Genomic DNA, 25,628 nt, shown 5'->3' on the forward strand with positions numbered 1-25,628 from the left:
CTGCACCAAGCCAGGCCGAGCTGAGCTGAGCCAGGCTGAGCCAAGCTGAATGGGGCTGAGCTGGGCTGAGCCAAGCTGAATGGGGCTGAGCTGAGCCAGGCTGTGCTGAGTCAAGCTGGGCTGTGCTGAGCTGAGCCGAGGCGAGCTGACCATGCTAAGCCAAGCTGGGCTGAGCCGTGCTGAGCTGAGCCGGGCCGGGCCGGGCTGTGCTGGCGGGGCGGGGCGCGGGGGCCGGGCCAGCAGGTGGAGCGGCGCCGGCTCCATGTGCGCGGCCGGGGGCGGCCCCGCTCCCCGCTCCCGCCTCGCCGCTCCCCGGGCGCCGCAGCGGCTCCGTCCTCCCCCGGGGCAGGGCGCGGGAGGCGGCTGCCGGCAGCTCCCCGGCGGCCCCGCACCCGCTCCGGCATGGCCTTCGCGAATTTCCGCCGCATCCTGCGCCTCTCCACCTTCGAGAAGCGGCGGTCCAAGGAGTACGAGCACGTCCGCCGCGACCTGGACCCCGGCGAGGTGTGGGAGGTGGTGGGGGAGCTGGGCGACGGCGCCTTCGGCAAAGTCTACAAGGTGGGTCCGCGGCGGGGGTCCCGGGGGGGGACACACGGACGCGCAGCACCTGCGGCCCCGCGGCCGTGGCGGTGCCTCCTCCCGCGGTCCGGGGTTCGCTTGCGGCTCCCCGCTCGCCGCCCAGACCCGGGACCCGTCCGCGGGGAACACCGGCCCTGCCGGGCGGGGGCCGGCGCCGCGCACGCCGTTAGCGGGAGGGGCAGGGCGGGGGGGTAACGGCGGCGGCTCCGCCGGGCTGCGGGAGCGCAGCGCCTTGCGTGGGGCTGGGGGAAGGAGGCAGAGAAATTTTGTGGGTTTGGGTTTTTTTTGTTTTCCCCTTAAATCGCCTGTTTTCGAAGCGATGCTTTTGTAAAGCGAGGAGGTGTGCCGTGCCAAGGCTGTCGGTGCGATGAATGGAGGGAGATTTCTTGGAAGTCAGCAGTCTCGGGGCTGCCTCCAAGTTTTACAAACCTCCAGGGGTGACATTATTTGTATTCCTGTGGTCCTCGCCGGCAGGAAACTTAGAGCGAGGAGCCCGGCTCCTTAGGAGTGGGGACATGCCCGGTGCTATGAATGTTTAACGTCTGTGTTAAGGGATGGGGGTTTTAAAGGCCAAATGCCCCCTGTACTTTGAACTCCAAAACAACAGTGTTCTTGCAGTTACCGGCTCTGACACACTCCGGTCTCCTGTGCAACAGCTGAGAGAGGAGCCTTTTGGCTGGGGCTGGCTGGAGGGGCAGGCTGGGGATCCTAGACCTGTGTTACGTACATCGTTTGGAACTGGGGCTGTGAATTAGCTGTTGGGCAGCTGGGTTTTGATGGTCTTGTTAGATCACTGAAGAAGGTATTGCCTTTTCAGAACTGAGAAGTAAGTAGTTACTGAAAAGAAGGCCAGGAAGGGAGCTGGTTGCAGGTCAGGACGGAGATGTTTTACCACAGTGTCTTGGGATTTGTTGTATTTATTTGTTATCTGTCATGCTATTTGATACAAACTCTCTAAAAACTGAGCACTAAGTATCCATTGAGTGGAAGTCTTTGGTGAAGGATCCTATCTTCTAATAAAATGCAATTCCTAAAAATCATATTTAAATCCCTAATACATTTATCCTTCCAAAACCAGCACCAGTGTAGTAATCAGTGTGTCTGTTACCAGTTTACTTGGTGTTGTGCATTGGAAACCCCTTTGTATATAGCAACGTCCACTCTTCTCCTGGATAATTATTTGCTTAGGTTTCTCATGCAATGATTAGAAGAAGGTAAACATTGTAAAATAAGTTAATAGGCTTTCAAGACAAATGAAAAGTTAGAGGAATAACTGTTTTAAATCCTTTCTGTTTTAAAGATGTATTACATATTCAAATTAGGTTAAAGCTACTTTAGAAGTGGTTGGTTTGGTTTTAGGTCCGTTGTCATATCTGAATGCCTCTGCTATTAACTCCAGCCTCATGCCAATAATAAAATTATCAGAGTAACTTTATGTACTGTAGGCTAAGGATGTCAGCCTGTCAGGTAATAACATCTCCTCATCTCCAACTACTTCCATCTCCTTTAATCCCCATTTTGACCCAAATGAGAATGTGGATTATAGTAAATGACACGTATAACCAGTAGTTCACGCCATCCATACTGAGTACATTCAGGCAACTGTTTGCTTTTGAGATGTTTTAAGACAGTTGATCAAGAGTGGAGGTTAATGTTGGGACAAATATCAAAGGCCTATTTTAGTCTTCTTAGCTTAATAAAGTTTTAATTCATCTTCTTAGATCTCTTCTCTGCTTGTTCTCCATCCTGGTTGGCAAATGGACATGGTTGGCTTTTGAAGAGTTCTCATGCAAGATTATGTTTGTTTAAGAATCCCAAATTATTTGAGTGCCACGTACTATAAAGCCTTATTTTAGATAATAGCCAGTAGCATTATTTGAGAGATGTAGTTTGCTGCCATGCTTTTAACTTGCATATTGTCTTCCTTCTTCTTTCTAAATCTGAAGCACTACCCTAGGTGGTGATGCATATAGGATGGAGATGTGAAAGAAGAGGCTTGCCCTCTCATTTTGCTCAGCTGCCAAAAAAGCCCCAAACCAACCGGCTTGTGTGCAAGGAGAATGTAGGTGTCCAAGACACAATGAACAATTTTAATCATCCTCTTCAAGTCACTTTTAAAGTCGATTTGCTCTTCACACAAAAGGGATCATTTAGAGCAAGTCTGAGTGTTTGTATGGCTGTGAGAGTTTCAGGATGTTTGAATGAAGTTCCTGCCTGTCTTCCACCCCTTTTTCACCCGTGGAAGCACAGGGAGGTGATATAATCCGCCTGTGCCTGCATCCTGCCCTACGTACCATATGGTGTATTCGCTCCAAAGAGCCTGCTGTCCCTGAGTGGTGAAGAAGGATGGGATTTGTGCACTGAAGAGTCTGACCTGGGAGAAATTTAGATGTGGATAGAAGAAAAAATGTGCTCGTTTTAGTAGGTTTTGTTTATCTGGAGGGCTCGACTGGGAAATGGTTTTATTGGGGAGTATTACTGCCCTGCAGAACACTGTCAGGGTGCTGTCTCTTGAACTCCCTATGCACTCAGCTGAGCAAACTTGAACTGGTTTGACACAGTGTTTACAAACATAGGACGAGCTTAATTTAAATATATATTAATTAAAAATAATCAAATCTGTAGTGGAGTGAAATGTATACAGAAGACCTTAATAAGCAGAGACTACTGGAATTTCCCGATTTTTATACAAAGACTTTTTTCAGCAAAAGAGGACCTGATTGTATGAAGAAACAGTGAAACTCACTGCAGAGGGTAATGGAGCTGAAAAGTAGGAAGGGGGTGGGGAGGAACTGTTTCTTTCTGGCGCTCATTCTATTAATGTCTTGTTTCTGGTAAGTCTAGCGGGTGCGATAAGGAAGCGATAGCAGCACATAGACAGCAACACACTGCATGCCAAATATGCTTTGTTACCCACCTCATCCAAAGCTCATAAAATCAATGATCTTAAATTGGTCATTAGACCAGTGGTTGGGAGCTGTGATCAGTGTGTACTAGCCTGGGAAGTCTGCAGCACCTCTAGAGTTGTGGGCCTATAAAAATACAAGTTTCTCACTCAGACCCTTTCCAAACAGCCTTAAAAAAAGCAGAGTTATTTTTCTTCAAAAACACCTAAGATACAATTCACAAAATACACGGCTGTGGTTTTACTGGTTCAAAGTCAACATCTGTTTGCGTGTGCGGGGAGGGACCCCTGTGGGCTGCTTTGCTGAAGCCAGGCCGTGCGGATGCTCAGAGCGAAGCCAGTGGTGCCGGCTGCCATGGGCTGAATGCTTGGAGCTGCTGAATCACATCTCAGTCCTGCAAAACCCATTAGTTGATGCAGTATTTACTGGTGCAGGTAGCTGCATTAATGTCAGCAGGAACAGATACGCAGAGGCTCTTCTGGGCATCGAGAATTCACGAGCTAGCAGGCGATGGACTGGATCTTACAAAAGCATGGGCTCTGCTGGCAGAAGCCCTGGGACTCTATGCCTTTGTCATGGTGAGATGGTTTTGCTGCGCTCATGCCTCTTGTGAAATACTATCTCCCCTTTCCAGCGTGTGCTGATGGGGACACTGGCTCCCCGATAAGGCTTTCTCCTCTCAGGGTGGGGACAGGCTCTCCGCTGCAGGAGCATGGGCTGCCGTGCTGCCCACAGCCCCCAGCGCAGCAAAAAGGTGGTTGTTCTCTTGAACTTGCCTTCAAACGGCTCTCCTTGCCAGCTCCTGGAGAGGTAATGCTGAGCCCCGTGTCACAGCAAGTCATAAGTGTGCCTTTTATGTTGTTCTCCTTTCTTCTTAAGATATGGCTTAAAAAGCTGAATTTGGGTTATCTGATCTATTATGGTGGTATTAATGCTGTCCACACTATGGACTCTAAATGCCTTGTTTTGAAATTTGGTTAATAAAAGACTAATTGTTAAATGTTGTGCAGCTGCCTTATAAGCCTGGCTTTCACAGTGACAGGCCCGTTCAAAGTCACGAGATTGTCCCTGTCACTTGCAGACCTCTCTGCTTGCCAGCTGAGCCTACATCAGTCTGGTTTTCCATAAGAGCTGAGCTCTTGTTGGTTTGATTCGTGAGGGATTTAACATGTAGTTCCTGGAAAGGGTGTCATGGAGAGATGCTGATCTGCTGGGTTAGCTTAAAAAAAAAAAAAAAAAGAGGAAGGAAACAAAAAAGGGAGGGGGAAGCTTAACTTGATTGTAACTATAGCCACTAAAAGAAGTAAAAACCAATGGTAAGATCAAATCGTGGTCTTGTCACTTAGAATAGCTTAAGGGTTTTCTTAAAATGTTTCAGCTGGGGAGAGGAATGGGAAGATACCACTCCTTTGCTTATAGAGCAATGGCCCAAGAATATTAAACCTACTTGACCTTTAAATTTGATGTTCACTGAAATGTATGATGCTTCATCCTTGCTGAAGTCCTGCACTCTGGAGCCACAGCTCTATCTGTGTGGCAGGGGAGAGGGATAGCTCTCCATGGCATAAAGATTTTGGTAGTTACTTCAGTGTCATGGCGCAGAGCTTGGCAACGCTGCTGACAGTGGGAGCTGTGGGCAGCTGTGTGGAAGAGAAAGCTTGGATGAAGGCTGTGAGCCTTTCACCCTCAAGCACATGGCAATTGTTTCTTAGAAAAAGCCCTGCCCAGCATGACTTGTGATTTTTTTTTTTTTTTTTTTTTCTTGAGTGTGCGCGATCCGTGGAAAAAAGGTTCCTTTTCTCATCCTTGGGGTGCTGCTGTCTGTAAATCTGGGGTTTTCCTCATGAGTCTCACCCTCGCTGCCGCACCATGAGGTTGTGGGTCCCCAGGGGCTGCCCTCCCAGCCACCAGCACTGCCAGCCTCGCTCAGCCCGACATCCTGAGAGAAGAATTATTCATCTAAGAAGAGCAAAGTCACTTTAAAAATATTATTTAAAGTAATGAAGTAACAGGTACCCTTTAACAAACGTGCCTCTTGAAGGCAGTGGGGAGAAGTGGCATGTGTGGGGGAGTGCCAGGGTCAAGCAGGGCAGAACACAGTGGGTGAGCTGCCACCTTGCTCAGCACAGCCCCGTCTGGCCCGGTGGCTGGGCCTGAGCATCACCCAGTGCTGGAGCTGCTTTGCCTCTGTTGAAGGGGGAAGAATGCAGTTGCATTTGGGAGCAGTGTGTGTACGTGCTGTCTCCTCGATGTGGGGCTGGGAAGGGCAACATGCCGCTTGTGAAGAGCAGAGTGATGGCACTAGTGCTGCTGGTTGGATTAACTGACTTCTGTGTCCTGCTATAGAAGAGCACTTAACTTCCACATACTCAATGTCTGCTCTTCAAACACAATGTTCTTCCCATCCAACACATGGAAACCTTCCTGACATTTTCCCTTCTTGTGTAATTCTTTGACACCTACCTGTGCTTTTCCCTTCTTGTGCAATTCTCTGTCACCTACCTGTGCTCAAACCCTTATTTAACCAACCGGAATATTTGTGTGGTATTTCAGTAGGTGGAACAGACAGTGAAGGAAATTGTGCCCCAGCAAAGCCAGCCGATGTTGGTGAACCTCAGTGCTTGCATCTGTTGGCATGGGGTTGCTGCCTGCCCTGCGTTTCTCTCTCAACAGTCGCAGGCGGGGGCAGGCACGCTGCTGTGGTGTCCTCCCCAGGCAGGCTTGTGCTGTGGAGATAGCAAAGGTCTGATCCGTTCTTTGTTCTTCTACCAGGGCCTTGCTCATCTGCCTGCCTGTCAGCCCTCTCACACGGTGCTAGAAAAGCATCAGAGAGACGGATGTGCATACTACCACTGCTTGTCTAAGCCCTGTTCCCTGGCTCTTAGGCATAGTAGCAGTTCAGCCCACTGCTCAGGACTTAGCTCTCTGTGTACCAAATTTATTGCAGAAAGTTGCTAGGAAACTCAGAAGTGGTTGCATGGCGCTGCTTTTTTTTTTTTTTTTCCCTTTTTAATTTTGTTTTCAATGTTGTGGCATTGACTGAATGAAGTCCAGGACAGGAGTGCTTCACTTGGAGCACCGTGCTCTTCCAGGGGACCAGTGATTTGAAGGAAGTTTTGTGCTTCCAAGCTCTAGGTCTATGTAGGCTGACAGTGTTGGATCCACATGGATCTTTCCTCTCTTCAAACCTCACATGGGTATTTGTTCACTTCTCACTCGCACCAGGACCATGCTCCACTCGGTTTCTGTAGCTGGGTTGTACTGGGGTGTACCAGCAAAGAAGGCTCTCATTCTTCTGGCCTCTGCTGCTGGTTTTGGGTGCAAGGTCTGTAGCATCCCGTGGAGCTTTTCTGCTGCTTGGCTAATGTACTGCTACTTGGGCTTGTTATCTCTCACCCCCTTCTGCTGGGCCATTGCTGAGCTTTTAAGGCAAGAGAAGGTGTATGTACCATGCTTTGGCTGCACTTTTTTTTTTGGCATGTCAACATAGAAAAAAAGTCCTTGGCTGTACCCTGAGCTCTCTGGTGGTGTTACTTTCCCTTGCCTCTAGCTTGTAAAACCGGAGGAAGGCGTTTCTGCGTTTTATTTTTTTTTAACTAACACTTTTCAAATTGTTTTGCAAGCCACTTCCACTTCCCCCCAGCCCTTGCAGAAGTGTTGCCACAGCTGCCAGAGCAGCAGTGCTGGTCCAGCCTGGTGTGGTTGGAGCCCTGCCCGACCCGATGCCAGTGGGATGAACCTCCGTGGGGGCTGCTCTGTGTGTGTGTGTACGGGGGGCTGCTAGAGCAGGGCTGTGCCAGCCTTACTGCTGTGCCTGTGCCCGTGCCTGCTTGTCACCAGCAGCTCTGCTGGGTGGTACTAAGGGCTGAATTCAGCATTTCTAAACAAACCCAAAACAGGCTTCATTTATGGTGACAAACTGAAGTGTCTCCAGGAGGTTTGTTGGGCATGGAACTCATTTCAGCTCCCATTGATTATTTTACGATAATATGAGCACTGACTCAAGCCTGTCTATTCTGTGTTTGTTTATTGATGCAGACAGCTCAGGCAAAGTTCATTGGAAGGGAATTAATCATTACATAATCCCTGAGAAATATGTAAGTGAGCAGTTGCTTGCATACAAATCCACACAACAGGAATATAGTGCATGGAGGTAGGGGAAATCAGAATTATCAACCCCAAATACAGCATCCACTGAAAGTACCAGGCTTTTTACTCCAGGTTCTCCAACTCGGTGATACTTGAAGCATCAGCTCTCCTGGCATGGAGAGAAGGTTTACAAGGATAGGAAGAATAGCTCACACCAAAGATATGGTGGCACAGTATGGCAGACCAGCTTAAAAAAGATCGTCCCTTGGTTTGGGAAGATACTGTGGGCAGGCAAGCCTAGATGAAGCAATCAGGGCGCTCTTGGTGCTAGCTCTCTTCGTTCTGCTAGGGAGTGAGAGTTCATGCAGGGTTTTCCTCTGCCTCACCTAGAAACTGGCTGTGCCTTCGGCAGCAGTCCTGCCTGAGGAAGGACTGAACAATTCAGCCTTCCGGTAATGTGTTCTTTAAATGCTTAAAATAGTTCCTGTGTTTGTCACAATCTGGATTTCACAATAGCTTGGAGGGTGAGTCACAAGAGAAGGCCAATCGGACTCTTCTGTCACCTGAACAGGCGCCTCTCACCCCTTAAATCCATAAAATGAGCGGTAGTTTCTCTGTGCTCCTAGGAGTAATCCTACCCATTCCCTGTTCCCCGGTATTCCCAGTGTGTTTGGCAGTAGCATGTCCAGCACCCATCTTGCTCCAGAGGACTCCAGCAAGATCCTGCTTTGTATCCTGCTTGGCTCTTGGCGTGACTTTGTATAAGTGGTTTACTGGATAACTTTTATTTGGTATGTTTTTATTTGTGGAATGCACGTTCCATTCCTGTTTCTGCGTAGACCTGTCAGCCATGGTCTGTGTGGTGTGTTGATCTGCACAAAGGCTGGTAGTGGCCGTAAGGGCTTTTCAGGTTTTAAATGCCTAGACTGCAATGAGTTTAACTATAGTTCAGCAGCACATCCTGGGCACTATGCTGGCAGCTCTCTGCTCTATTTTTTTGGGGGTCCTAATCAGCACTCCAGGGACAAATTATCCATGTCATTAAAATGCCCAGGAGTGGAGGACCTAAAAGATGAACTGGATGTGTGCTTTTGACTGACCAGCCATAGTCCACAGACAGCCATCAAACAGCTTCTGTTCTTGGGATCTTACCATCTGGGTGATTCTTTCCCCCCTGTCCACAAATTTCACTGGAAAAAATGGGAAACACCAGGAATTCCTCAAAAGATGGACATTTGGGGGTGTTTTACCTGGGAATAGAAGCTCTCTCTTCATCTCTGAATTCTCTGCATGGACTTTTGCTGGGTTGGAGACCTTGTAATTAGGCTGGGGTTTGCAGTAGATTTTAGATTTGTAGTTCAAACTGTGTTTTGCAGGTTTTCATTTCAAATGATGTGGCTAACAAACTCACTCAGCTAACAAAAACACTAACCCTTGGGTACTTTATTGAGAGTTCTTGGTTTTCTTCTGTCATCTTATCATTGCCTCGTCCTTTCTTAGGGATTTAAAGACAAACAAAACACCTACCATGAGAGGGGTTTTCATTTCCCTTGCTGCAGGATGAGGTCATGACCCCCAGTGAAGCTCAAGGCAGAGATGAAGCTGCAGAGAGGCTGGTGGCAACCCTACCCTTCCATCCCGCAGCTCTTGGAGAGCGAGCAGTAGATGCTGCCTCTTCTCAGCCTGGCACTGTGTGTCCCCTTGCTGTGAGGGGTATCGTCCAGGTCTTGGAGATGCCAGTTCCTTCTGCCTAATTGCTAGCTTAGCTTTTTGAGGTCAGAGCGGGTTGTGTTTTGCTTTGTGTTAATGTCTCCGGGCAGATTCTGATCTATTGCACAAAGATAAGCAGAAATCAGGAAAGGGTTTTAAACCCTAAAGCATCATCTCATGCCTGGGATGTCTGAAACCAGCTCCCAGGGCTGGCAATGTATGCATTTGGCCTATTTAGGACTCAAACAAACCTTCCTGGAAGAATATCTCTGTCATAATACATTGTGTGCAGGAAAATGCCAGCAGAGAAGCTGAAGGAAATTGCCAGACATAAGTTACATAGAGACTACCCGGCATGCTTGGCCAAAATCTGACTCTGACTGTATGAATTTGGCTTGCTGTGAGCAGCTTTTGGAGCTGGTTGGCTGCTGCGAGGGGCTCCGATGCAGCCATCTGCTTGATGGAAGGCAGCTGCCATTCCCAGGGAGACCACCAGAACATGGCTGTAGCCTGGTGTCAGAGCTGGAGGACAAGCAGAGGGAGAGAAAAGGAAGGTGGACAAATGGGCAGAAGTTCCTTGGATTTTCAAAGCTCTTGCGATAACAAATGTGACTGGTCTAACTCAGCTCAGGAGTGCTCACGCCAGCTGCTGAGCATCTCCCTCCATCTGGTATGGTAGAAACACTACAGACAGGGTTTGGGCTCAGTGGGGCCACGGACACTTCAGGAGGGAATCCAGCCTGTATGAGTGTCCTCTCAAAGGCGCAACCAGCCTCCTCTGCACACTGCAGTTGGCCATACTGGAGGAGATTAATTTTTCAGAATCTCCTACTGACCTCATGGTCTCAGGTCCCCTCCCTACTTCAGCTACTTGTGCTGTCCCATGGGGGCTGTGGGGCATTTTCGTTCCTTCTCGGAAGTGCCATGAGTGCATTTGGTTGTAGCAGTGACGTTATTGCAGGGCCACAGAACGTACAGAGTTCGTGCCCACACCATCCCCTGGGTGTCCTTGCCCATGTGAGATTGCTGTTTAAAAAGCTCATGTTCTTGTATCACAAGCTCATGCTGTCCTGAGCTGACTTCTCAGGGGTGGTGGCCTCGTTTCTGCTGGTGTAACTGAGTGATGTGATCACCCAGGGACCCCTGGCCTGGGGGAACGTGGGACAGCAGTGCTGCTCTCCCTTTGGGATGGAAGCCCACCTTGCACAGCTCATGGGATCCCCTGCATCCCCCACTAGAGTGGATGAGGAAATGGAGATAGCTGGAGAAATACGCTCATCAGGACAATTCGAAGTGGTGGAGAAAGGCAGCAGCTAATTCTGTTATGGGCATCTTTAAAGACTGAATGTCAGGCAGGGGTTACATGGGCTGCTTTCTAGCTAGAAAGGAAGTGATCGCTGGGGGTTGCTGGATTGTTCACCTCCTAGTTGTAGGAGTAATGATGAATGATGTCAGGCTGCCACAGAGAACGTGTGGGCTGCAGTCACTCCCCCACTCACAGCTTGCAGCCTGGTTTGCAAAACCACATCCTGCAGCTCAGCATGCAGCACCCCTGCACGCCTTAGTGAGCCCAGGAGGGGATGAGCAGTGGCAGCGTGGCTTCTGGGGGGGCTCCCCTGAGGCCTGGGGGCGAGGGCAAGTTGGCTCAGACCTCTGTGCCTCTGTGGGAGCTGATGGGGTCGGGGGGGGGGGGCTGGAGCATGTTCTGCTCCTGGGTTTTTTCAGATGCCTGCAGGGCCCCAGCATCCTGGAAGGGCTGAGCTGGCCGGGACCCCGCCGGTGGGAAGCGTGCGATGGCTGACCTCCAAGGGAAGCCCCACCTCTTCTCACAATATTTACTTCCCCTCCTTGGACCTCTCCCAGCGCCGTAAGTGCCGAGCAAACACACTGGGGCACTTCTTGCTCTGTTTTGGAAGCATTGTGCTTTTTCCCCATGCTTGCTCTGCTCCTCATCTCCCTCTGCTCCACTCTGCATGCCCTCCTTGGGGCATCTGGTAGCAACTTGGTAAGAAACAAGCCAACCTGAGAAAAACTACTGTAATTTCTTCTGCAACCAGCATGAACTGTTTGTCTTGAATTTGGGCAGTGAGCCCAGATGAGATGGAAATGGGTTTGTCCCCTGTGGTAATGACACAGCTGTCCATGCCAACTTGTGTGAATGCAACAAGTCTTCAAAACCCAGCAGAGAGTCGGGGTACCTTATTTTCCTCCCTCTGTTGTATGTTTTTCCCCTTATTCCTTCCCCCTGTTCCTTGGTACACAGTTAAACTATCACCTCAGATATGTAAAACTGTTCAGCATGGCTTTGTGGTGTTTATACTAGGAATTAATCCTCCTGTAAGCTCCCACATAGGTTTCCAAACACAGATATGTAAACTGCAAAGCAGTAAGAAAGGTCACAACTGGAGTTTGCCCAGCTCCTTTGGTGATAATAACATCCATGGTGGGACTTTCTCCCCCAGAGGAGAGGAACTCCGGAATGGTGTGATGGAAGGAAAATGGGTAATGAACTGGAATCCCACTGTGAATCTCCTGAGCTGGTGAGCTATAGGGATTTCTCCTGTCCCTGATCTGCTGATTCAATGTGCTTCCGGGCAGGGCAGGAGCTCCTGGGTCAGCAGCTCCCATCTCACCCCCTCTCCCAGCGTGTGACACCTCTCGCAATGAAGCCCTGTGTGCCAACTCTTGCAAATGCCCTTTTGGCATTTTGTGGCAAACTTGTAATTCTTGCAACAATTCGTGCAAATTCCCGATTGCAGAATGCAGACTTGCCCTGGCAGTTTTGGGGGAAGCCAGTGGGCAGTGCTGGGTGGTGATGCTGCAACAGCCCTGCAGGGGAGCAGCTCCAAGGCTCGCCTGGTACTACAGATGCTTTGCTTTTAGCCGAGCCTCTTGTCAGCTGCCTTTTCCCCTTGCAGTATGGGGGCACAAGAGGAGTGGGGTGATAAGAAACATGTCTGCAAATGCTTCCAGTCCAGCATTAATAGCCTTTTGCTGGTGTGTGGCACCTACAAGCAGAGCAGCACCCCTGCAGCTGTCGGTGACCCCTTCCTTGGCAGAGGGGTTGCCTGGGGAAGGGTATCTGGGGGGGAAGGAGGTCAGCAAGCTGCTAACCCAAGGGTATACTCCTGCGTTGTTCTGAGGAATGGGGAGGGAAAGTCAGCTGAAGTTTTCCAGCCACTAGGAATTCTAATGGTTTTATAGTTATTTGGTGAACTGGTTAAAGGGACTCTATAAAATGTAAGGGGCAGCTGGGAGGAGAGCATGTGTAGCGTTTTTCTTATGGTGATCTGAAGAGCTCACTAATGCAGCATCAGGAATGCCAGCCAGTCCTGGGAAATGAAAATACACCCTTCTTGGTTTACCTGGCAAGGAGGTGATCCCTACATTTCCCTCATGTGTTACAGAAAAGGGATGTTCAGTGTGGAGATGGTTCACAGTTGTACTGTGAATTTGGTTAGATTTTTCTGTGTCCTCGGGACTTACATTAAATGGAACTATCACTATAGTATAGTTCCTATATAGCAGAGAGCCTCTATACTCTGAGGGGTTTTCCTTCCATTTTTTTCATGTTACAAATAGTAGGATGCATCTCGTTTTCTAAAAGCCTTTTTCTCGACATGATGGGAAGTGTTGTGAGCATTAGAGACTGGAGGGAGGAAGGAGGATGCTTTGGCCCTTACACAGCATTCATTCTCTCTGTGAAGCTATGGGCAGGTTTAGGAAGCAGAAATGCGTCTTCAAGTTTCCATGGTTGTGCTGTGGCTGGTACCAGTCAAGCTGAGCGTGAACTGGAAGAGCAGGAATGGTGCAAGTGCTATGTGCTCCTGGCTCTCTTTGCCTTTGTACTCATGCCAGTTTTGTCTTGCAGGCTAAGAATAAGGAAACCGGTGCTTTAGCAGCTGCCAAAGTCATTGAAACAAAGAGTGAAGATGAACTTGAGGATTACATGGTGGAGATTGAAATACTGGCGACCTGCAATCACCGGCACATCGTCAAGCTGCTGGGAGCGTTTTATTGGGATGGCAAGCTCTGGGTAAGAGGCTGTTGCTGTGTGTGACCTGTATAGCTGCATGTTTCTCACTCTACAGAGAGGAAATGTTGAACCTATGGCCAAGCAAAACCTCTGGAGCAGCTGGAAGCATCAATGTGAGTTAAAAATGACTCACAAGCTGTGCTCTACTCACTGCATGAACAGTGCCTGGTTTTCCCCCACTTTCTTTGATGGGCAATCTATCTTCCAACTAAAACTTTTTATAAATAGCCCAGGGAAGATCAAGGGATCTTGACTGTAAAGTGAAAACTGGAGTTGTTGGGTTTTTTACCATTTGGAGTTTGTAAAGGTAGAAAGTGCATCACTGATAAGGGTATCTCTTCCCCACTCAGTCCTTCTTTTGAAAGCTCAGATGGAAGGTTTGTTGATTTTTGCTTTATTTCTGGCACAGCATCTGTAATGCAGAGGACTGATAGCAAGACTTCTGTTTCCTATGGCTGTGGAGGCACAGGGACATAAATGCAATCCAGTGGGTTAGTGCAATGGCTAGTTGTGCTGCAGCTGGAATATCAGGTTCCTGCATCTCTTCCTCTAGCCTGGCAGGTGTGTGTATATATATATATTTTTTTTTTCTTCCCTGGCTACTGTTTTCTTTGAGTCCCTGGCAGCAGAGGAAGGTGAGTGTGAAAAGCACCTTCCTGTGTCCTGCCATGGGAAGAGTGCAGGGGGCTGGAGAGGGTAAGGGCATGTGCCCTTGGGTACTTGCCCCATGCTAGACACAAATAACTGTGTGTGCAGGTCTGCCTCTGTCACGATAGTGGAAATCAGGTGAAACCCATCAAACCCATCTTCTTGCCCAGTTCAGCTGCTCCTCTTATAACTACTGGCAAGTCAGGAGAGTGTCAAAGAGTGCAATCAGCAGCTCTCTTTCCTTTTTCCTTCCTCTTTTTAATGCTTCACATACCATCATGGCCTACCAGGGTAATCTTACCATAGTTAAAAAGAGAGATCTCAGCTTTTGAGACTCGCACTTGTGTGAGCTGAGCTGTCAGAGCCACTGGTCCCTGCTTGTGCCAAGGGAGCCACAGGCTGAGCTGGGCTGTGTCTGGAATAACACAATCCATGTCTAGGTCGTTTCTCCATTAAGCAGTGCGGGAGAGGTGCTGGTTTTGTGGGCAACGTGTGCTTATTCAGCAAGCACCTTTTGCAATGTCTGCATGTGTTGGTGTACCTCCTTATTTAAAAATCCATCAATAAAGCCCCCAACTTCTCTGTGACAGCCCACTCAGAGGGCTGCAGTACCTGCTGCTGAGCGTTTCCTTCTGTGCATCTTCTTGCTTTGAGGGAGCTGGGCTGCAGGTTGTCCAGAGACTTGGTATTTGGATGGCTGCTAATCGTGATGCTGAGCCCTGGGTTATGTTAAAGAACAAAGTAAATATGTACCCTTCTAAGGAAGTGAAAGGCAAACATCTCTCTTAGGAGGGGACTTGGGATTTGAACAGATTGCAACTGCAGCAAAACTAATCTCAGCAAAATTAAAAAGGCAAACATATACTGAGCTTGGGTGAGAGATGGGGCTGGTTTATATTCCACCCTGTTATGCTGCTTTTACCTCCCTCCTCTGTGCCTGGTCTGCCTGAGTTTTATACGTTGGCCTAGTTTGTTCTCTCTGAAATGTCAGCCCCCTCCCCTTTCCCCTTCCACCGCCTCCCCGCAATAGGAAGCTTTGCCTTCCTTCCTGAGGGGAAAATGGATTGCAGAGCTCCTCAGCTCTGCTTTTGTCTGAGAAGTGCTTTGTAATGTCGTACGCTTGCTGACCTACTAAAATTAAACAGCCTCTTTGAAGCTACTGGAACAAGAGCCTCCTGTATGAAGCTCTCCCGTGAGGGTAGATGTTACAGCCCCATCCATTGTTTTGGGAGGAGGATCGTTCTCTTTATTTAATTATTTGAGTGGCATTTGCATTTCATTCTCAGGCTGTTCTTATTAATGCTCTAGTGTTTTACTAGCTTTGAGGGAAGTAAATAAGCCAGGCTGTTATACTTCTGGAAGGCTTCTAGTCGCCACCAGGTTTTCCGAAAGTCAAAGGCTTCTGTTTCTTGGTCACCAGTGCTGCTGGGGAAAATTTGCACCCGAATATAAACACCAGCTTCCATGTTCTTGTCCATATCCCATCCCCATTTCTGTCTATGCAGTTGTTTTAGCCAGTGTTTTGCTGGACCATTTGCAAATGGTCCATTTGCACGATGGGTGCCTGGACTCTGCTGCATTTTTGGCTTCAAGTGGCTCAGGCTTTGGGTAAAACTGTTGTGGGTGTGTGTCTGGTCAGCGATCTGCTGTGGTTTCCTTGTCCTCGCAGCCGGGCGTGGAAAGGCAATGTTCAAAGTGAGAAAGGGGCAGGAGTGGGAGCATGCAGACAGGCTGGTGAGGGTTCCAGATGTGCCCAACCTCCTGGATGGAAGGAGCTCTTTGGCTCTGAATAATTTATGGCTTGGTCTGTGCCACAAGCGGTCTCAGCCAACGGCGCTGAGAGGGGCTCAGCGCTGAGAAGGGCTCTTGCTAAATCAGTCTGTTGACTGTTCTCCGACTCTTGAACTAACAAGGAAAATATGTGAGGAAACCTGGCCTTCAGTGGTGGCTGCTGCTGCAGAAGCTTCCTTGTCCCACCCTGAGCTCCATTAGGTCCCCATGGCCCCTCTCTGCCAGGGTTTGGCTTTGCGTTTCAGTACCCAGAAGGTGACATGCAATATTTATGGAGCAAAAAACCTTTCTGTGCAAAGGGAAGTGGCTTATCCTACAGCAGCTGCTTTGAAATCCATAGCACTGAAATGAAAGCATAAACCAGCAAATTCCTCATGCTTTTTTACCTGATTGGCGTCAGACTGAAGGAGGAGAACCCCAGTTCTCACTTGGGACAGAGCAGAAGCCCACTGCAAGCCACAGGCAAGGGCTTGGAGGACCCCAGTGAGTCCCCAGGAATATAACCGATGAGATGACAGCATCCAGCATGAACTTCCTCAGCGCTGCAGAGATGCTGTGCCTGCACCAACAGTTGCTATCTCATCATTTCCCCTCCACCTTCTTTTCTTTGCTCGTGGCAGATGCCAAGCAGTCTTGTGCTGGTTGAAAACAGCCTGGGGAGGCTTGCAAAACTGCAGTGGTGGGAACTTTCATGATTTTATTTTATTTTTATTATAAGCCCTGTGGCATTTGATGTTCTTTTGCATAAATCCCAGCTGCTGGAAATGGGGCACTGAATGAAAGCTGAGAATCTCATGTTATGAAAAAAAAAAAAGTCTGGTTTGAGTCCTTGTGGCTAGGCCACATTTTAAAGTCTTTTTTCCCTGAAATGCGATGTAGGACTTGGAAACACAAAGGCAAATCCCCCTCATCTGATATACATGCAACTTTAAGAACGGACTTTTTAAAGCTGTTGTGTGGATGAGGATTGGGACTATGGTATGGGTTTTAAATGCTTACAATCAATGCTGCTGAATTTGTGCTGATAATTATTAGTACATGGGAAGGAAGAGCAACAGACCTTGTGTGTTGTGTCCCTCTTGAGGGTTATGTGGTTTGTTTTGTTGTTTTTTTTTTTCCTTTCAGAACAACACAAAAAGACTGAAACCTCAAAGGAAGGGAGGAACTTTTGATCTCTTGCTTCTTCTGCTTCCTAGTGTCTCCTCTCATAGACAGAGGAGCAATAAGGTGACTGGGAAGGAGAGTCTCGTTCGGAGTGTTGAACTCCAACATTCCTGTGGGAGAGCTCTGCTTCCAGTGGACATTTCTGCTGGACAGCCCAACACACTGCGGCAGCTGATCTGTGGAAACTTGGGACTCTCCTGCAGCAGCCTGTCGAGATGCTCCAGCATGGAGTCTGCCGGGTTCTCTGGAAGTTAGTTGAAATGTCATTTGGCCCCAGATGCTTAACCTCAAGACTCTGCCAGTGGTGGTACAACTCTTGTAGCAAAGCACTGGGGATTTCTCTTCCCCCTCCCTCCTTTTCTATAAACCGTGGTTGCTATAGCAAACAGGCTTTTGAATAAACAGACATTTCCTGGAGATCAAAGCAAAAGTCGCTGTGCCATGCAGGTAACCCTTGCCGGAGCATTTTGGGGATGGCTAAATTAATCAGCTTAGAGTTTCTTCTCAGTGGCCCGCTGTGTGGGTATGTAACTTGTATAGCTTGCAGATAGACACCAGCTTTGTAGCTAGTCTTTGTACTTCCCTTAAAAAAGTGTTTTGCATTTTCTGTGGGCAGGCCCTGACCTGTTTAGCCAGGGATTTTTTGGATTGCTACCTCTTTGATATGGGTGATGACTGGGGATTTGGGCATTCTTGAAAATCCAGTATCATAAAGAAATGTTCATTATCCCATGCACTAGACTGCTGGGCTATGTAAAGCATCTGCAGCTTTTAATTCTCTTAAGTTGGAAATACCTTTTATTTAAAACAAACAAAAAAGAAAGCTGATAACAGTATCAGATTCTCTAAGGTGTTCCTTAGCAAGGGGAGGTTATTCCACCTTGCAGGAATGCCTTGCAGGGTGAGCAGCCTGATCTGTGACTGGATGCCTGTGGGGGACCCCTTCATGTGAACGTTGTACCAGACCAGGGCTCGCCTGGCTTCTCGGTCATCTGTCTCTGAGGAGTCTGAGGGCTATTCATGTCCCTTTAAAATGTCACTTGGCAGAAGAGTTGCAGTCTAAACTGGCCCTTCCTGCTTGGCTTCCTGCTCCTAAAGCTTTGTACCAAACTTCCCCCCAAAGTGCTTGAACAGTTGTTGCAGCTCATGAGTGTCGAAGTGCAGGTAGTGCTTGCACACAGCGGAGGAGAGACCCAGAACAAAGTGATCCCAAACCTGCAGACCAGCTAGCCAATGTCCTCCGGGAACAACCCTTTCCTTTCTCTTCCTCCCTTCAGCCAACTGCAGAAACTTAAATCCATGCCCGATCTGGCTGTGTCCTGAGAGCACACAGCTCCGTGCTGCTGGCGGGGCCATGCTCTGGTACGCATGAGCTGCTGCAGGATAAGCCCCACTGAGCAAACTGGTGTGGGGGTGGTGTTTCTGATCCGGTTTCTAAATTCCTATCAGTCCAGAATTCAGGCAGAACTGCAAAGCAACACCCATAACTTCTGCAGGGTGGGTAGGTGAGGAGCAGATGTGGGCAGACATCTGCACACACCAGGACAGGGCATCACTGTGCCCCAAGAGGCTGGGAGTGCTGCAGGGATATCCCTGTGTCCCCTCCCTGTCCTTAGAGTCGGCTGGATGCACATCATCTTGGCCAGAGCTGGACACTGGAAATAGCGATGTAGCCCCATGGTTTTTCTGATGCTTCCCTGGGTTTCCAGGGTCAAGCAATTTGCTGTTCAGAGTAGCATAATTGACTTGAGTGGGTGATCACTTCTGCTCTGACCTTGGGACTGTGTCTTTGACAGCCAGGACGCTGTAGAGCAGGTGTCTGGGTGGCATCCTCCCTTCCCTCCCTGCCACTCGCTGTCTGCCTGTGAAGCAGTAAGGCTTCTCTCTGCCTTGCCTTTATGCAGGTTGTTTACTGTCTTTCCCAAAGAGATGGAGGTCTGAGCTGTCTTCTGCCCTCCTCTCTGCTGTAAAGCTGGGCAGTGGGTAGCATGGGACCAACGTGTCTGTTCTGTCTTGTGAACATGAGCTTTAGCTTTCAGACTCCTGGCAAGTCACTGGAAATCCTATTCTGGGTAAAACTGGGGCTTTCCCTTAAAGCAGGGATGGAAACAAAGTGATTTTGATCAACCACCAAGAACGACTTATGCAGAAGGCAAATTACCATAGCCCAGCCAAGTTCAAGAGCACTTCTACAGGTAGCAACATGACAAATGGCAAACTAGAATAGAAGCCTTTGTCTACCATCCTTTATACAGGTTAACGTTGCAAGAAAAGGTTATTGTAGCAATAATAATGCTTTGTGACTACATAGCCTTGTCATCTACACACCACGGAATGCTTTTATAAAGAAACCTGGTGTCGTTATCCTGGTCATTAGAAGGGGGAGCAGAGGCACAGACAAGAATTTGCATAAAGTTTACCCAGTAGGTAAATGGTACTTGGGAATAAGTCTTATGTACTGAATTCCAGTCCAGGGTTATAACCATAAGGTCATAGTTTTATGAAAAGAAAGCAGCAGACAAGAAGCCTATAAGCAAATCAGTTTTCAAAGCACTTCAGAACTTTGTTTGGAAATGAATCGCAATAAGCCACATTCACACTTGGCTGGCTTACCAAGGGAAATGCTAAGGAACAATGTTTGCATATAAATTAATATTTATGAACTACCTGTGTATAGGAGACAGTGCCCTTGAAACCTAGCTTCAGCCTGTGCCCTGGAACGAGTGATGGATTGCAGGTTTAGACTTCTTTATTTTATTTCAGATATAGCCTGGAAGTTGTCATTTGGGAGGGAGGGATGGCCTTTTGCAGACCTTATGGCTTGGGGAGGTTTACACTGACTTCAAAGTCCTCAGTGAACAGTTAAATAGCAATTCTCTCATCTTGTGTGATGAATCCAGGCACCTTGGGCTGTGAATTTGGGGATAATCAGAACAAATAATTGTTTCTAGGGAGATGCCAGGCAGGAGTGCAAAACTTGTGAAATCCTTTGCCACCCCTTCAACGAGTCATCCTCCTGGCCAGGCAAGGCTTTGAGGCTTTGTGTTAGAGCTGCTGACTGTTAAAAATGACATCAAGAAGCTTGTCCTAGGTCAAACTCTAGCTCTCGCAGTGAGCTCTGTGCTTCTGAAATGCATCATCTATTTTAGTTGCTGGCACAAACTTGGGGTCCTTGAGATTGATGAATCTTCCAACCGAAGAAACAACTTGTTCTTTTTAGCTATTTCTATTTGAAAGGATTTTCTGCATTTTGCTGCCTATCCAGTAACATGCTGTTGGTGAACTGAGTGGCCTCGAAATACTGATTCATTTGATGTGAGAAGGGGGATCCCAGTCACAGCCCTCTAAGCAGCAAAGGCTTTGCCCTGTGCCGGGGCACAGAGCCATCACCAGGGTGTTTTTCTGGTTTCTATAGCAAACAAGTGCTGGCCTTCCTCCCACTGTCCCTGCTCCACAGAGCATGACCATGGGAGCCCGGAGTGCTTGGAGCGTGTGGTGGTCTGGTCCCTGAAGGGAGAGCTCATGAACGAGCCTGTGCGTGTTGTAATTAACCCTTCCCGCAGCACTTGGCATCTCAGGTACCACTGCCTGGTTGCAGCTGTGCTGACCCTCTCTGCTCTGCACCTCGTAGCAGTTTGCGTTCACTGGCCATGGGTATTCTTGGATTCTTATCCCTCTGGGATACTGATTAGCAAGTTGGGATGGTGAATTCAAAGAAGCCAGATATCAGCCCTTGTTAAAAGAAGCTAAATGCCCTGTATGATTCTAGCAAGGGGGAGGATGCTTTTTGCAATGTCAAAACCATTTGGTTAAACTAAAAGGAGTTTTGATTTGTTCTGTCAAAATTACAGTAGTAATGGGAATATTGCTGCTAGCCTGTCGGGGGGGTAGTTCAAGGAAATATTTTGTCATCTCAGAATGATTTAGATGTGAAGAACTCATCCCCAGTCTCTCTGTGAATAGCAGGGAGCTCTGCGTTTCAAGAGGAGTATGCAGTGTTATCTTTGTTCTTGATAAGGCCTTCCTGCTCTGAAATTCTGTAAGCCTTAGGTTTCCTCACTTGCTGCTGCTTTCCCCCGCTTGTTATGGGAACGGCCTCTTTTTTTTTTAATTTATTTTAAATATTTTTCTCTGTAGGTTATTTTGTTCAGAAAAGGGGGGAGAAAAGGTTTATTATATTTAAAGTCTCTGAATAGTGTCCTTGTCTGTAAGGGAAAATTGGCAAGCTTGGAGCACTCTCTTACAGAGAGCTAATTATTTTGCTTCCACCTACAGCATACTTGCCATGTCAGACAAGCTGTTGACATTTGTGCTCTGCTGTGGCAGCAAAGAGGCTTCTGGTGGCTTTTTTGTATTGTTTTATGGCCTCTCCACTGTGTGCAGCGGGCTGGCTGCAGCCGGAGAGGAGCCCGGAGCTGATGACTTTTGCAGGTGCTGCTGGTTCCTGGATGTTTGTCCCCTCTTGCATTGGTGGCATGCTGGCCTCATGGGGCTCTAGAAATGAGATTGGGAAGGACAGCGTGTGTCCTCGGTGCACAGCAGGCTGCTGTAGTGGCTTGCTGTGTTTTCAGCCCCTGGCAATTAGCTGGAGCAGCTCAGCCTTGCTTTGAATCAACCCATCTGGCTTACAAGCAGCGCTGGCTTAATCTGTTCCCCATTTTCTTCCAGCCTTTTGGCATGTGGTGGGTGAAAAGCATTGGGCAGGAGGGTGGCAGGAAAGGCACCAAGTTAGGCGGGCGTAGGAATGAGATCCACCTCCTCCCTCCGCTCCGTAATGTAAACTTAATCCTTGGACTTCAGTCAGAGCAGGGCAGGCTGGCTGAGATAATGGGGTGACTTGACGCACTTACAAACAAAATTTCGCTGGTCAGCACGACTCTTGATTTTAAAGGAGAGAGTAGATCTGACCAAATGGTATTTAAAAACCAAGGTGGTGCTCCCCAAAACCAGCCCCTTGTGGTCCTGCACGCCCCTGTGCTATGAGGGGAAGAGGGGAGCTGCTCCTGGTCTGGCATTGTTGTCCTTGCCTCCTCTTGCAGCTGGCAAGACAGCATAGCTTCGCCATTAACCACCAGAACTTGGGTTCAGATGTCAAAGAGATGGAGTAAAGGACATGCCCCTTGACTGTGACTAAATGCGGTTTCTGTGCCTAAATATATCTCCACGTTCTTTCCACCAGCAAGGAATGACTGTCCTCTGAGGTTTGTGTTGCTCAGAAGCTGAAGCTCCTTTTCAGTTCTGGGAGGTAGATATGTGCCCAAAGTTTTTGCTGGAGCCATGAGGATGGGCTCAGCCCATCAGCCCGGAGGACATGATAGGCTTGGAGGGACAGGAGATGGAGCCAAGTGGGGTGACTCTTCACCCCGTGCTCAGGTGTTTGGAGGCATCGGGTGCAGGTGAAAGCTCGACAGATGAGTGGGGCTGGATATGAGCTGTTCATGGGGAGAGCATCTGGCCTTCCCACGTATCTGGCCAGGCTGTGGAAGCGGTGCTGGCGTCTTAGGGTACACGTGGAGGTTGCCATCTACATCCCATGTGGGTGCTCTGCTTGCAGGACTACACTTTGCCCATGTGTCTCTGGTAAAGGGTGGTCTCAGGATGGAGCTTGAGGTCTGGATCCATCATTTATCTGGGTGCCTTTTGGAAAAATGGCCATCTGTATTCTCTGTGCTACACTTCATATTTGCTGCAGCCAGTGTTGCTGGACCAGGGGCGTCCCCTCCACAGGTTTTGTGCAGATCTTGGTCCCCATTCCAGATGCTCCTGACCTTGTCTGAGTCCTCTCGGTGCTACAGTAATGTGCAGAGTTTGAGAACAGAGGTAGCTGTTGCCTCTGTCCTTTATTTTCCACAGCATGTGTATTATGGGGCTGAGCAGCTGAGTGGGATGGCCACCAGAAAGCTGCTGGGTGACTTTGATACTGAAGAACTGGATGGGAAAGCTGGTGTTCAGTAGCTAATGCACAACCGTTGCAGGTAACGGGGCAGGAAACTTTCTGCTCTTCTATAACCAGGACTGAGGACAGTAGGAAGATGCTTTCCTGGACTTGCTCTGTCTCCTCTGCCTCTGAGTTGAGACCAAAAGCCCTAGAGACTCTCTGGGCTCTCGGCTTCCCACTGCTCCTGCAGGGACCGGGAAGGAGCCTTTCTTGCCCATGGTGCATGATCCAAATGCCAGGAGAGACCCACCTTGCTGTGACTCCTCCATGCCCTGTCACAGATGGAGAGGTCCAGACAGTTTCCTCCTGCCCCTCCTGCCTTCCCTACACTGCCTGTGACGCCAGGGGAGTCATCCTGTTCTACGTGTGCCGTGGTGCTGGTGTGAGGGGTCACCAGGAACCCCGGTCCTGCCCTGGGCTTGGTGTGCTGAGAGAAGACTCTTTCCTACTGAAGCCAGGAAATGTTTTGGGTGGGTTGGGGTGGCTCACACAGGGGTGCTGTTCCCAAGGTGGGCTCCTCCCATGCTACTAGGGATTGGGGTACAAGGTCTCACGTGTTGCCGGCACCCTGAGACGCCCGCCTGCATATTTGCTGTGTAGAGGAAGGCGCCGCAGGCCGCGAGTGCCTTCTCACAGTGGAAGGGCGGCACCGGGTTTCGTGGCCAAAGCCTTCGCCCTCAGTGGCCGCGGTGCAGGGAGCTCAGCGAGCCACCCCGATGGGGCTGGGGGTTCTGCGGGAGGGACCAACCTGCCTGTGCTCCACGCGGGGGCTGGTGGGGAGAGGGGAAGGGCTCTGCAGCTGCAGAGGCAGCGGCTGTTACTCAATGTGGCTGTCTGTTGAAATCTGGGCAGTGGTACATGCCTTGTGGTTTTCACCCGAGGTGATGCTGCCTCGAAGTGCTGCCTTGGCTGCCTTCTCGCCTCCTGGCCACCAGTTTTGCTGCGGTGGGAGGAGGATCCAGACTTCCCCCTTTGGGCAATCCCCTTACAGTAAAGCAGGGCCTGCTCTCCTGCTGTAGCCTGAAAAGCGGCTTTGTAAAATTCACTGTAAGGGGGGTTCTTTCCTCCTTTGCTCCCACACCCAAGCACCAGCAGGATCCTCTCGCTCCCCTGTGCTGGGGCTTGTTGTGGGGCTGAGGAAGCTGGTGCCTCCTATGTGAGGTGGCTTCGAAAGCGGTGTCCGTTGCCTGGATGCACTGTGAGGAAGGGTGGGCTTCAGCTTGCAGCATCACTGAGTTGGCAGATCAGCCCGGCAGGAGGGGTGACTACAATGGCAGGCAGTGTGGGGAATGCTGACAGCAGCTGGGGGCATCGAGGTTTTGTAGGTGGGAGTCCCTGTTAACAGTCCACCCCATCCACCCTTCACATTGGGCAGCTCATCTCTTTGTGCAGCACAGGAGAGCCCGGAGGCAGCCAGGGCCCCCGACTCACTCTGGCTGTTTCTCTTTTCTCTTTCCCTTTGTTGCATTTTTGCTGAATGCGAAGGATTTCTGCCCCCCACCCTGCCATGTGGCCTCTGAATCACAGGAGCGGTTGCTGTTTGCTGTGTTTCTTCTGCTTTTCCTGTAAGTGGGTGGGCAATGCCAGAAAAGCCCAGCTCTCCCCGCTGCAGTACCCACACTGGCACATCTGCCCCTGGCCTCTCCCTCCCAGGTCTGCACAAGGACAGCCCAGGGACCTGCTGCCCTCCTCCCACTGCAGTCTCCCTGCAGGCAGCTCTGCAGAGGAGGACCGAAACCTCTGATGATGAGTGTGGCTGAGGCTGGTTGTGGCACACCTGGCTCCAATCTGTGCCCTGCTCAAAGTTGGAGCAGAGTGAGGTGGAAGTGACTGCTGCTCATGGTAGCATCCCTCCAGGAGCTTTGTGCCAAGTCGGCATCCTGGAGAGAGGGCAGGTGGGACGGGTGCGGTGGCTGGCAAGGAGACAACCTGGAGAGCGTTTCCCTTCGCCAGCTCAATCTAAAAATGGAGCACAGTTTTCTTTACCACATGTACTTTTCTTATCTCCCTAGTCCCTCTGTGCCAATACAAGGCAGGAGAGCTGGCAGCTGTGCTGGGGGGTGCTTTCCACTGTGGGTGACGAGGACGCCTCTAAGTGCCCCACAAACGTGGCAGAGCCACAAGGCTGCACGTGGGTGATGGAGGCTGCCGCGGCAGCAGGATGCTGAGGGTTACCTTCTCCCTGGCAGCAAGCAGCTGCTTAAACACACAAAATGAAACCCTCTGCTGCAGATTAGAAGAGGAAATTGCTGAAGTACTTCAGTTTTGAAGCAGTTTCTGGGCCAGGCAGGGTGGATCTGGGGGCAGATGGATCCGAGGGACATAAGCAACCTCCCGTGCCCGCTGGTGCTGATGCTCAGGGCTCGGTGGGAAGGGAAGTGGCTGGGTGGTTGCAGTGCTTAGCATGGTGTGCGCCCATCTAGTAACGGTCTGGGTGCTTTGGAGCACCACTAGGGCTCCAAAGTAATTGGGCTATTCAGTGTGCAACTGCAAAACCAGCAAAGTCACAGGAAAAGCCTGCAGGCGCCCGTCACCTCCAGTGACGTGGGAGTGACTGGGCTGCTGGCCAAGGGCTCCTCCATCCAAAGGGGACCTGGTGGCCTCCCTGCGCAGCCTGCTGTGCTCGTGGGAAATGCCTGGCTGCCCAGGGCTGCCACCGATGAGATGAGCAGCCCCCAACTTTCCCAGCTGATGGCTTTTTCTCCTACTGCTCCCCCCCCTCTCCTTTCTGATTGGAAGAGGCATTTCTCCAGCACTGCTGCAGAGA

General features: G+C 49.7%; 1 protein-coding gene across 1 annotated transcript in view; it reads left to right on the forward strand.

Annotated features, from left to right (window-relative positions):
- Positions 1–265: 265 nt before the first annotated feature.
- STK10 (serine/threonine kinase 10) overlaps positions 266–25,628 on the forward strand; it is a 52,009-nt gene continuing 26,646 nt past the window's right edge. Inside the window, exons 1-2 of the mRNA XM_074916163.1 lie at positions 266–558; positions 13,156–13,320. Coding sequence (XP_074772264.1) covers positions 403–558; positions 13,156–13,320 — 321 coding nt within the window. The 5' untranslated portion in view covers positions 266–402. The remainder of the gene's footprint in view (positions 559–13,155; positions 13,321–25,628) is intronic.

Source organism: Athene noctua, chromosome 12, assembly GCF_965140245.1.
Source record: "Athene noctua chromosome 12, bAthNoc1.hap1.1, whole genome shotgun sequence".
Taxonomy (NCBI): domain Eukaryota; kingdom Metazoa; phylum Chordata; class Aves; order Strigiformes; family Strigidae; genus Athene; species Athene noctua.